The sequence below is a fragment of the Pyxicephalus adspersus genome, chromosome 7 (assembly GCF_032062135.1).
Source record: "Pyxicephalus adspersus chromosome 7, UCB_Pads_2.0, whole genome shotgun sequence".
Taxonomy (NCBI): Eukaryota; Metazoa; Chordata; class Amphibia; order Anura; family Pyxicephalidae; genus Pyxicephalus; species Pyxicephalus adspersus.
The window spans coordinates 33,879,169-33,891,383 of NC_092864.1; the positions used below are offsets into that span (position 1 = coordinate 33,879,169).

Genomic DNA, 12,215 nt, shown 5'->3' on the forward strand with positions numbered 1-12,215 from the left:
GGTGAGGTTGCAGAGTTTAGAAAATACCAGGTCTAATGTATGTCCGGCTATGTGTGTGGGACCATTGATGTGCTGTGTGAGTCCAAATGAGGAGGTAATGGAGAGAAGTTTGGCTGAGGAGGGAAGGTTAGGCTCATCCATTGCAACATTGAAATCACCAAGGATTAGGCTATGTACAAAAGGGAGATGATTCTCACTTGATACGGATGGTTGGGCTCCTGGCCAAAAATCTGACGTGTACTGTGGTCACCCGACATTGTCAAGACAGATCCATGATCAACCGACACAGAATGACCGCTATACAAGTCAATGGAAAGGAGCACAGCGGTGCAGCTTTCTTGTTCTCCTCATCCCCTCTCCATAGAACAGAAAGGTGCTGTGTGTACATCGCTCTTCATTCTCCTGTCACTCTTTTGTCATTGGAAACGATCACAAAAGATTGGTTCCAGTGACAAAAATTTAACATGAATACTCAGCCTTAGAAATCAGCAATGTAAGCCACCATGTTCCTTTTAGGTTTTTATTTCTTTACCTCTGGCTGGTTTTCCTGAGCAGCCACAATGAGGGCCGTGTCCCCAGATTCTGAAAGCTGAGCGTTTATAAGATCCGGATTACACATCAGGCTGGTGCTGATCCCCTCTATATCTCCCCTTGCAGCACATTGCAAGAATTTAAACACTTCTTTCTTCTGGAGTGACTCCTCCATTGCAATTCTATAAATAATAATTTTAACAATAATTGCCAACAGCAGTTCTTTTCATACAGATGTAAGATTCACACCACCCTGCTGGGAGTCTTATAGCAGTGAAGCTCCTCCTGACTTGTGACTAAATGCTAAAATCATAATCACAGAACATACCTGGTTAATCATATTATTGGGTAACCAAAGGCATGTATGCCAGGGTGGGTACACAATGTATTTTAAAGCGGCATCCAGAAGATCAGCTTGTGGGGGTATGGTATAGTATGATCCTTACAGGGCTGCTGCTATAGGCTATATATTCGGAAGCTAGCTTGCATTTTCAAAGCCTGACCTTTCCCCTTGTTCTGGCAGCTACTTTCATACCACTGACTTTCGGGTTCTGGCTGCAGACATGTTATATTGGCTTGTTGGCCTACAGTCTTCCTTGTGCATCTGCAGCAGGTTTGCATGAAAAGTTCCTGCATATTGATGCAAAAATTGATTAGAGGATGTTCTGTGGTCCAGAACCTATGGCAGGTATAAACTGCTGTCTATGTCCTATTGGGGATATTTCCCCTTATTTCCTGTAGCAGACACAAAAACATGTGAATGGAAATCTCCCCAAAGTAAGGGGAAATCTGAGATGTCATAAATGCAAGATTCTTCTTATTCAACTGTAACAGTTTAGATTTTACTTTGCTTTCTTCCTCTGTGATAATGGTCAAAATGATGAATCAATTTTAACAATGATAATGATGAATCAACTTTAACAATATAAACTTTGGCTAGAATAAGACAAAAGCTTACCATTCCTACCACTGTAAACCTGAACTCAGGTAAAAGCAAATATTCAAGTGTATTGTTACTTGAATCTCTGCTTGCTTTGTACATTACTTAATTATCTGTATGATATTTTGTGCAGGAACTTCCTGTTTTTAGGAACAGTCACTGCTGTTCTTTCTCTTTGTGAAGCTTGACTGGTCTTGTATCCGCTCCCCTTTATTATTTTCTGTTTGCAGCCAGGAGCTTGTGGGTCCAATGGTCCAATGTCCCACCCCTAACTCTGCACAAACTTTAAACAGCTGACCATGATGTCACTGGGTTTGCAAAGGCATTTGGTGCAGACGATGTGGATTTTCATAATTTGAGGCTATTTGGGAATATATTTAAATGAAAGTTTTTGTGTCTTGAGTTCAGAATAAATAATCTCATCCGTTTTGCATCTTCCATCTCAGTCCTGAAGATCTCCCACATCTATTATCAGCCACTTTCTAGTTTGGGCATATTACTGCCCTAGACCAGCTTCTTGATGGTGACAACAGAAAAACCTACTCCCACAAAGCGTGTCATTGAAGTTGTTTAAAGTCTGAACCAGGGACACATGTGACAAGGTGACAACGCAGCAGCATAACTTGGAGACAGTTGGCATCCTATAACAAAAAGTTTCTGAACAAGGCAGGTTCACTAAGTGTTCTTATTGTAACCTATTTTACATCTTGTTTTTTTATTTGATTGATGGATTGAACAAGTAAAAATTAGAATCTCTGAATCTCTGTTTTGCATTCGGCCTCACTATAGTCCTAATGACTATTGTCACTAAGATGGTGATGGACAATTTATATTTTACATTTGTCACCAAAACAGTAAGAAAGAAGAACATTTCTGAAACATTTCTGTGTTTCTCTATCCCTTCCAAAGTTAAAATTTAAAAAATTAGCTACAGATACACTTTAACAGCTCTTTAATTTATGTATTTCTGGAAGTGTGATTACACAAGCTGAATTAAACACTTGATACACCATCAATAAGAGATGAGAACAAATGTAACATTTAAGGAAAAGCCATTACCTGACTGGGGATTCAATTATCGCCAGAGATCACTGCTGGATGGACGCCTGGCGTTATTTTGGCAGCTGATCACCGGCATGGCACTGGCACCCTCTAGAAAGTGGCAGTCCCTCAGTCTGTATCCATGATCTAAGCAACCTGTTCCAAATGGAGCGATCCTCACAAGTTGCTGGAGCTGGAAGCCAGTGAAAGGAATCTTTTAGTTTACACATTGCTGCTAAGACAACCAACAGTCAGCTGAGTGTATGTGATTGTCCCAAAGGCGGGGAGACGGCTGCTGGATTGAAATACTTTGCATGACTTCATTCCACATACTGCAGGGATTGCTGCTTCCCAGCTAGGGACCTCCCATGGTAAATTACTATTTAAAGAAATAAAAGCGCAAGCATACATTTGCAAGGATTACTAAATTTCGTATCAGTCAGTTTATATGCATGTTTTGCAAACCTGGTCCCCCCAGCTGGTGTTGAGGTTGCATGGGTAATACAGATGCCACACTATGACCAACAGGGGATTTTATTATTTGTAATATATAGTGCCATCATCTTCCATTTCAATGTGCACAGGTTTTTGCAACTTAAAATGGAACTGAGGCTAGGTACACACGTGCAATAATTGTTAGAAAATGAAAGATTAACGACAGATCAAAGATTATTCACTATTCCAATATGATCCACCAATAATGTACACACACTAGATACGATCATTTGAACCATGCAGGAAGTGATGGGTACGCCAAGAAAGTGTGCCGCAGAACAATCCACGATCACTGAACCACTGTACACACAATAGATAGTAAACGATCGTCGCCCAAACAGATCTGCCAGAACGATCTTTTGTTTCTAGTGAAATTCCTCATTCGTTGGCATTGTTGTGCACTTTTTTGGTTAACGACTATCAAACAATCCATTAATCATTCGTTTCCAACAACAATTATTGGACACGTGTACGTAGCCTGACGCTTTCAAAATTTAGGATCAAGGCTTTATCGCAGAAAGGAAAAGGTGATTTCCCTTCTGCAATATGCATTCTTATCTGCCTGGTTGCCGTCCTAATATTTAAGAAAAAAAATTGCTGATCTGTGCATGGCTGCTGTAACTAAACAAATTATATCAAAACCGACCTAGGCCAATCAAGATGGCCGAAGAGCGAACACAGGAAGAGAAAAAAGAAAAATATAGTAGTAACTGTGAAGGAACGGGACAGGTGAGTGCAATTAAAAAATGTGATCAGGCAGGTAGGGTTATTTTATTTCAGATGGGACATCGCCTGTCATTATGCAATAAAGGATCTGACTGGTTGAAATTGTAAAATGTTGGGTTTAGCTCTACTTTAAGGCACATGATTGTTGTCCAATCTACTCTATACTAAAGCAAAGATGTAAAGGTAATAAGGACGTGCGTGGCCTGCGTCAAGAACTATTTGGTAAGGGGTGCTTTAAAGTGGTCCATGAATAGAACAAAAATCAAAAGAATTCCAAGCAGTATGTATAAAAAGAGGCAGTACAGTGCAATAATAAAATATTGTCAGTATTTCAGAAATTGTAACGAAAACAGGAGGGACAGTTCTTCTTTAGACTGTACCTACTGGTCTCTTTCTTCTGGTGGATATATATACCTCTATATAAAAGAGCTGCTTTTATAAAGCAGCAACGCTTGACATTCAACAAAACATTCTCTGATGTTTCTGGGTTTATGTATTTCAATGGCAGAAACTGATTCTCCACCAGGCAATGTTATTATTATTATTATTATTATTAATAATAATATGAATAATAAAAATAAAAATAATAATAATAAAAAACAGTAATTATATAGCACCAACAAATTGTGCAGCCCTGTATATTAAATATGTTGCAAATGAAAGACAGATACAAACAATGACACAGTAGGAGGAGATGAAGAGTTTTTGATGAATGTCAGAATTACAGCTTTATAAATAGAGCCCAAAAAGTTACTTTGCACCAAACCTTTTTTCAAGTTTTTAATGTTTCCAATTGTTATTTTGAAAGGTTAAGTAGATGTAAAAAAAATGACTGCTTTCCCCAATAATTGTCTGTGCATTCATTTCTTTTATGGTCCCTAAAAGAGGTGTTTCATTGTCCGGTTCACTTTTTGCAATCTTTTTTTCTCCAAGCTCTGGGAGGTAAGCTCTTCTGGACAAAATCCTCCCCTCCTCCTGTGTCACTGTCTGTACCTATCTGTCATTTGCAATCCCTATGTACAGTGCTGCGTAACATGTTGGTGCTATAAAAATCCTGTATTATTAATTATTAATAATAATAAAAATAATAATAATAATAATAATAATACAGAATGGGAAGGTCTGTGTTACCCAAATTTGCTCTCTACCTGTCTTCTTAGGCAGCAACCTTTTTATCTTCACCTATTGAGCAGACACTGATAATGTAACTCCGGCCCATTCGCACAGATGTAACATTATTTCGGCATCTGGCACCAGTACTGCACTGTGCATTTGCCGCAGTTAGTGTACATATTAAAAGACATTGCTAGAATTCTATTTTTTCTTTTTTTATTTATTACGCAGTATTTATATAGGAACATATAACGCAGTGCTTTACAAAGTTCAAAGTCATGTCACTAGCTGTCCCTCTAAGGTGCTCACAATCGAATGTCCCTACTATAGTCATATGACTTTAATACAGTCTAAGATAATTTTAGGGGGGATTTCAATTAACCCAACCACATGTTTTTGGAATGTGGCAGAAAACCAGAATACCTGGAGGAAACCCAGGGAAAACCTGCAAACTCCAAAATCCCATGCAGATAGTGTCCTTGCTGAGATTCAAACCTGGGACCTAGTGCTGCAAAGGCCAGAATACTAACATCTGGGCCACCATGCTGCCACTTGTTGTATGTGGTCACTTATATTGATGTAGCCTATTTTTAAAAAACAGTTCCGCTGATATGTGTGACCCAGTTGTAAGGTAATGACTGCAAAAATCCATACTAGACCTGAAGCATGATTACGCAAACCTGTGGCTTTGCATAAAGTGGATTTGTGGTAACGGTCATTTGAATATTATAACCATATAAACCTGACCAGGAAATGAACAAAAAAAGAAAATTTTCCTTTTGTATTTCCCTATTGTTGTCAACTTAGCTGACCTTGAATTACATGAGAAGGTAAAATCCCTATTGCCTGCTTTGTCAGTGGCAATTGTTGGTAAACACAGGAGGTTTAATGCTGGGATTATGATCTTTTTTTTTCCTCTTTGAAACTGATGGCCTTATACTTAGCCCCTGATTCATCATTGAAATCCGCGATCGCTGGAAGCGCGATAATACGCGCGACCAGCGATCGCATCGCTAATACGAATGCGCGACCGATAATCCGATTTTGCTTGATGAATCAGGGGCTTAGCCTTTACATATTCTAAAGACACATCACACAAAACTGATTTATTTATATTTGAATAACAAATTGAAGATATGCAAACCTGGAAGAGCAGAGTTCCAAGTGATAAAGAAGCAAGCAGCATGCAGAGTGAAACTTACTTAATCACACTGAGCATGTCATTGATGTAGGGAAGGAGCACACAGATTGGTTTGGGTTTGTGCTCATGCATGTGTCTGTAGGAAAAGATTTGCGCATTCACGTAGACAATGCTCACGCATATATGTATTTAGTGGATGCAAGGCAGCAAATTTAAATATAGTCATGTGCCTGTTGCCTTGCTGATTGGTTTTCAGCCTTGTATGGACTTGACCTGACCTGTGTTCCTGGATCAGTTGTGGCCACTTGGATTGTACCCTGACCTTGTCCTGTGGATCATCCTCCTCTTTCATCCTCCCATTGTATGAACTGCCCCTGCTAGCATGCTGCTGACCTTTCCAAGTTCTTTGACCTGTTTCTGTTATTAATTCTTGTAGTGTACTTGCCAGCTCATTGCCATTTCCTACCTGTTACATGACCTGCCATTTATATGTGCATCTGTACCTTGCTTACTGGCACTCATGCCCTCCTGGTGCTCATTGTTGCCTGTCACCAACATCACGGCCACTGGAGACAGATTGGCAGGAGAGGTTACACCTATTCTTGAGCTTTGCCACCAAAACAGCTCTGGTCTGTCAAGGCATGGACTAGACAAGACCTTTCAAGGTTTATAGTGGTTTTTGGCATCAAGAAGCTAGTAGCAGATCTTTTAGGTCACAATGCCGCCATCAGCCTTCCTACTACCCCTAGGGCATGCTGCTGTTATTGGTCACGTAAATGAAACACCCGACTATCTTCTTCCATTGCTCAATGGTTCAGTACTAAAGCTCACATGACCATTATAGGTGTTTTCAATGGTGGATAGAGGTCACAATGGGTGCTTTGACAGATCTGTGGCTACCTAACCCCATACGCAGCAAGCGTATGTACTGTATGTTTTGACATGATTCTCCCATGGCGAGTATTGTTTTGTGCTACAGTACCCAATTACCACGGGCCCACCAGTTGTCCTCCTTTGGACCAATTTTAGTAGGAACTAACCACTGTATCCCAATGAGTTGACTGACTTCTTCATACTGCTTCATACCGCATAAGTGTGTCACAGCCCTATTCATTGCTATAGGTATTCTGTACTTTGAGGGACTGCTGGAGGCCACCCTTAGTACAACTTGCCCAAAGAAATACCTCCAATGAAATACCTTCAATGTAAGAGAACCATTTTCCAACAGACCTGTGGCGTGAGTTTCCACTGACCATCAATGTACAGGGAACTGTTCTTCCACTGAATACCTGTGAATGATGGCTAATTTCTGCTGACCACTTGTGTAAAGGAAGTAATTATCCCTAGAAACACCTGTGTATAGGAGTTAATCTCCACAAATCATCAGTCCAATGGAGGTCATCTCACACTGAGGGAAGAGTTGGATCTCCAATGACCACCAATAAAAGGGGGGCAATGTGCACTGATCACCAATGCAGTGGGGGCCATCTCCAATACTATTTGTGTAAGGAAGACCAATCTTCCGCTGAACACCTAAGTTTAGGGGCCCATCTTCAATGACAACCAGTATAGGGGAGAGGGTCATCCTCACTGACCACATGCATAAGGAGGCACTGTCCTTCCAGTGTGGGGAAGAGGGGAATCTCCACTGACCATCAATCTAGAAATACCATATCCACTGACCACCAACATAAGTGGGACCATCTCCACTGAGACCAGCATAAGTAGGGCCATCTCCATTGACCACCAGTGTAAGGAGACCAACTCCACTGACCACCAGCATAAGTGGGACCATCTCCACTGATCATCAATCTAAGGATACTAACTCCACCAACCATCAGTGTAAGGATATCATCACCGATACCCAGGAGCATAAGTAGGACCATCTCCACTGACCACCAACATAAATAGTGCCATCTCCATTGACCACAAATCTAAGGATACCATCTTCGCTGACCACCAGCATAAGTAGGACCATCTCCATTGACCACCAACAAAAGTAGGACCATCTCTACTGACCACCAACATAAGTAGGGCCATCTCCACTAACCATCAATTTAAGGATAATATCGCCACTAACCACCAACATAAGTAGGACCATCCCCACCGACCACCAGTGAAGAAGGACCATTCCCATTGACCACCAACATAAGCAGGACCATTTCTATTGACCACAACTCTAAGGATACCACCTTCACTGACCTACTGCATAAGTAGGACCATCTCCACTGACCTCCAGCATAAGTGGGAGCATCTCCAATGGTCATTAATCTAAGGATATTATCTCCACTGACCACCAACATCAGTAGTGCCATCTCCATTGACCATCAAAGTAAAGATCCCATCTCCACTCAACACCAGCAAAAGTTGGACCATACCCATTAACCACCAACAAAAGTAAGACCATCTCCACTCACCACTAACGTAAGGATCCCATCTCCACTCACCACCAGAATAAGTGGTGGCGAGTCCCCTCTCCACTGACCACCACTTGTCCTCTCTCATGTCACCCTTCACTGGCTCCTCACTGATGTGTGGACATGCCAAGCCTGCTGGCGACATCAGAATAAAGAATTTACCGACCAATGTAAGGATACCATCTCCACTGACTACCAAAGAATGAGGGGATGAGTGGTGATCCATCCCTTTGTCCTCTCTCATGTCACCAAAACTCGTCAACCTTCCGCCATCACCTGACTGATGTGTGGAAATGCCTCCCACACAGGAAACATGTATGTTCCTTTTTCTGGAAATGTATTTCACAAAACTATTCCAGAGTGTAGGAACTTGTAAGAACTGTAGGAATTTCTGCGTATGACCACAAGTACATAATCACACTTTTGTGATGCATGTTAGGTGTAATATTGTGTTGCAGTTCCCTTTTGCATGACACACCAATACACAAACATGAGGCAGCTCAGAGTAATGCATCTAATACTAATAATGGAACTGCATTGCTTTGTGGTGGGTTGTGTCCTGAGCAAAAAAACACTCAGAGGATATTTTTGTCAACAAGTTATTGCATGACGCATCGTCCCTTGATGTAACACACAAAAATAACAAAGTGTGAATGTGCCCTAATACTAGGTACCCTGTACATTAACCTAATTTCCCTTTATTAATATAATTATTGCTTGTAGGTGTGAGATGTACAAAGTCCTAGAGAAAATCTCAAGTTACTTCTACTTTCAACACAGTGTATAATTTGTATAAGGGAACGTTTTTCATAACATGGGTCTTGTCATTGGTGGAAAAACCACAGCAGGCAGCTGAAGAAAGCATAAAAGGCCACTTCCACCTCGCCATATCTCCCACATATACAGAGGAGCAGTACAAAAGACCATTGCCACACACATTTGCCAGGGGATCGGAAAGAGGTGGCGGTGGGTGTGGTCCCTGGATGGCCACTCCCCCAAACTCTCCGCGTTCGATCAGCATGTTTTGCTCCAGTTCCGGCTTCCTGTGCTGACGTCACCAGTCTGATAAGATGGCGGCGGACAGTGATGTGAGTTACAGGGGTTGTGTGACAGCTGTCACGGGATAGAGCTGTGTGTGGTGACAGGCCCGTGTACACTGACAGGAATATGTATGTTGCTGCGGCAAGGGTGTGTACACTGACAGAGCTGTGTGTGGTGCTGTGACAGGGCTGTGTGTGTGTGTGTGGTGTTGTGCGGTGACAGCGCTGTGTGTGCGTGTTGTGCGGTGACAGGGCTGTGTGTGTGTTGTGCGGTGACAGGGCTGTGTGTGTGTTGTGTGGTGACAGGGCTGTGTGTGTTGTGCTGTGACAGGGCTGTGTGTGTGTGTTGTGTGGTGACAGGGCTGTGTGTGTGTTGTATGTGTGTCCCCTTTCTCTGTCTCCTCACACATGTAAAGTAATTGTTTTGGTTTTGCTCTCTCAGCTCCCCAGTAGTTCCTCCCTGCTCCCCCTCCAGCTGTATCTCTGCTGAGTTGTCTGTCTCCTGTCTGTATATTTGTGTCATACTTCCTCTGCCCCCTCTATCCATTCTTTATGCCCTATTCTATGTCCCCTGTCACTCACATTCCATGATTTTCTCTTTCCGCCTCCATTAATTTCTCTTTCTATGGGGCTGCAGCTTGTGTGCAGTGCAGGTCTTGCAGCAGTTTCTGGTTGCCCCTATTGCCAGCCAGCTCTACCCCAAAGGTTGCAATTGTTGAGCGGTGTGCACGGTGCATTGTGTGATCTGAGATGCAGCTTCTGGCAATCCATTGTCTGCTCAGTCCACTTCCTAACCCAAAACCTCTTCCAACCTCTAGGACAAAAACAAACACATTCGGGGGCCAGACAGGTCAATAAAATGAATGAACCTGCCCAATTGCAATTGTTTTGTTTTTACTCACCTGTCCTTGCTCAGATGTAAGGGCCCCATCTTCCTGGGTGTCAGATCTTTGGGCATTTTGATTGGCTAGGTTGGAATGACGTAACGCGATCAGGTGGGCAGGAGTTCATCCTGTACTCGGCATCCTGCATTCTGTACTGAGTCCTGTACAGAAGTCAGGCATATGTTGGGACTCTGCAGTGTTCTCCCCAGCACATTTTACCACCCGGTACACCATCTGCCTATAGCTTACTCTCACCCAGCTTAAAATCATTCTGGGGAGAATACTGTTCTGATACATTGGAAGTGATCATTTCCAGTGACAGGAGAATGAATGAGCACTGTACACACAGAGCTGGTATGTTCTATGGAGAGAAGGAGGGAAAGCCAGCATGTGGAATGTCATTGTGCCCACCTCTACAGGAAAGTACAGTGGTTGTTATTCAATCTGCCCGGGCCGATTGATGAATGACCTCGGAAGACTGGCGTGAGCATGGCCGTCTGTCCAAAGGGCATTTAGCATGTGTATGTGCTATATGTTGGCAACCAAAATGTTGCTTATCTGTATACGTTAATCTGCCCACTTGTCTGATTATCTATTTTCTGTACTATTTGGCTGTTTGTCTGAAGCCTCATACAGAAGTGTGATGAGTAGGATTTTTTCCAGTGATGGAATGAATGTGCTGTACACACAGTGCCCTTCTGTTTAATGGAATGGGGAGGACAAGTAAGCAGCTTAAAATTGTAGTTATTCCTGTTCAATCGTTCATCATTTCACTAAAGCAGATTGATGAACAACATCAGGGGATCGTTGTACACATGTCAGAGTTTTTGCACAAGACAAGCACAACCATCAATTATCTGACATGTACAAAGCTTTAGGTTTCCATTCATTATATCTGTGTTTTTTATGATTACCTTTGGTCTAATCTGTCCTAATGTATAAAAGTAGCTGCCTATAGTTACACCTTGCTGATATAATTTTATTGAAAGTAAAACAAAAAAGGATTCAGTTTTTGATACCACATACACAAGTGTAACAATATTTGGTTCTAGAGATAAGGTTCGGAATCTTTTTATCTGTGTTTTTTATTGTCTGTCTATTTTCTCTATTGCAGCCTGAATCTGAAGTGTTTGAGATAACCGACTTCACTACAGCCTCAGAATGGGAGAGGTAAGACAGGGTGTGGTAGTCACAACATTGTTAATTACACCCTGTATTCTGCTGCTTTCCTTATCAACCATAGAGCTTTGCTTCAGCTATCATTACATGAAATTCTTTTATTAACCACTAAGGCTACATACACACGTCAGGTGATCGTATCTGTGTGTGTACAGTGCTCTTTGTTTGTCGTTCCAATGACCATCCTGGCAGATCCACAGACGACTAATGAGGAACGATCATAAAGAAAGTGAAGGGGGAGAGCACAGCAGGATGCCACTCCGTGCTGTATGTACAGGGCTCATTCATACATCTTTCAGTCTTTTGTCGTTGGAAAGGATTGTGAAAGATTCTTTCTAATGACAGTTATTGGCAGTGTGTACACCGCCATAGGCTTTTGTGATTTAAAGCCCTTAGGGAGAGCAATTCTAAAGTTTCTGCAAGTTCCTGTTTGCTAATAACTCTCCCATGATTTAGAATAATCAAGTAATACATATATTGTATATTTTATGACAATCTATCAAAAATATGATTTGTACCACATGCCAAATAAACTTTTGAACCACCACCAAATATAATACAGAGACAAATATAATACAGAGAGTACATAAAATCACAATCAAGAACTTTTTATTACAACATATTAAAAGTGTAATATGTTGGTGCTATATAAATACTGTTTAATAATAATATTAATAATTATTACAACTAAACATTAAAACATACTGG

At 41.5% G+C, this 12,215-nt stretch overlaps 2 protein-coding genes across 4 annotated transcripts in view; one reads left to right on the top strand and one right to left on the bottom strand.

Moving 5' to 3' along the window:
- Window positions 1-2,708, bottom strand: part of MAP3K19 (mitogen-activated protein kinase kinase kinase 19) — a 29,180-nt gene extending 26,472 nt beyond the window's left edge. For both annotated transcript variants that reach the window (XM_072418082.1, XM_072418081.1), the window contains exons 1-2: window positions 2,531-2,708; window positions 533-713 (exon numbers count right to left, since the gene is read on the bottom strand). In XM_072418082.1, coding sequence (XP_072274183.1) covers window positions 533-706 — 174 coding nt within the window. In that variant the 5' untranslated portion in view covers window positions 707-713; window positions 2,531-2,708. The remainder of the gene's footprint in view (window positions 1-532; window positions 714-2,530) is intronic.
- A 6,723-nt stretch (window positions 2,709-9,431) lies between these two features.
- Window positions 9,432-12,215, top strand: part of RAB3GAP1 (RAB3 GTPase activating protein catalytic subunit 1) — a 77,321-nt gene continuing 74,537 nt past the window's right edge. Inside the window, exons 1-2 of one of the 2 annotated variants that reach the window (XM_072418087.1) lie at window positions 9,432-9,492; window positions 11,443-11,498. In XM_072418087.1, coding sequence (XP_072274188.1) covers window positions 9,475-9,492; window positions 11,443-11,498 — 74 coding nt within the window. In that variant the 5' untranslated portion in view covers window positions 9,432-9,474. The remainder of the gene's footprint in view (window positions 9,493-11,442; window positions 11,499-12,215) is intronic. The other variant, XM_072418088.1, reaches the window with a different exon arrangement.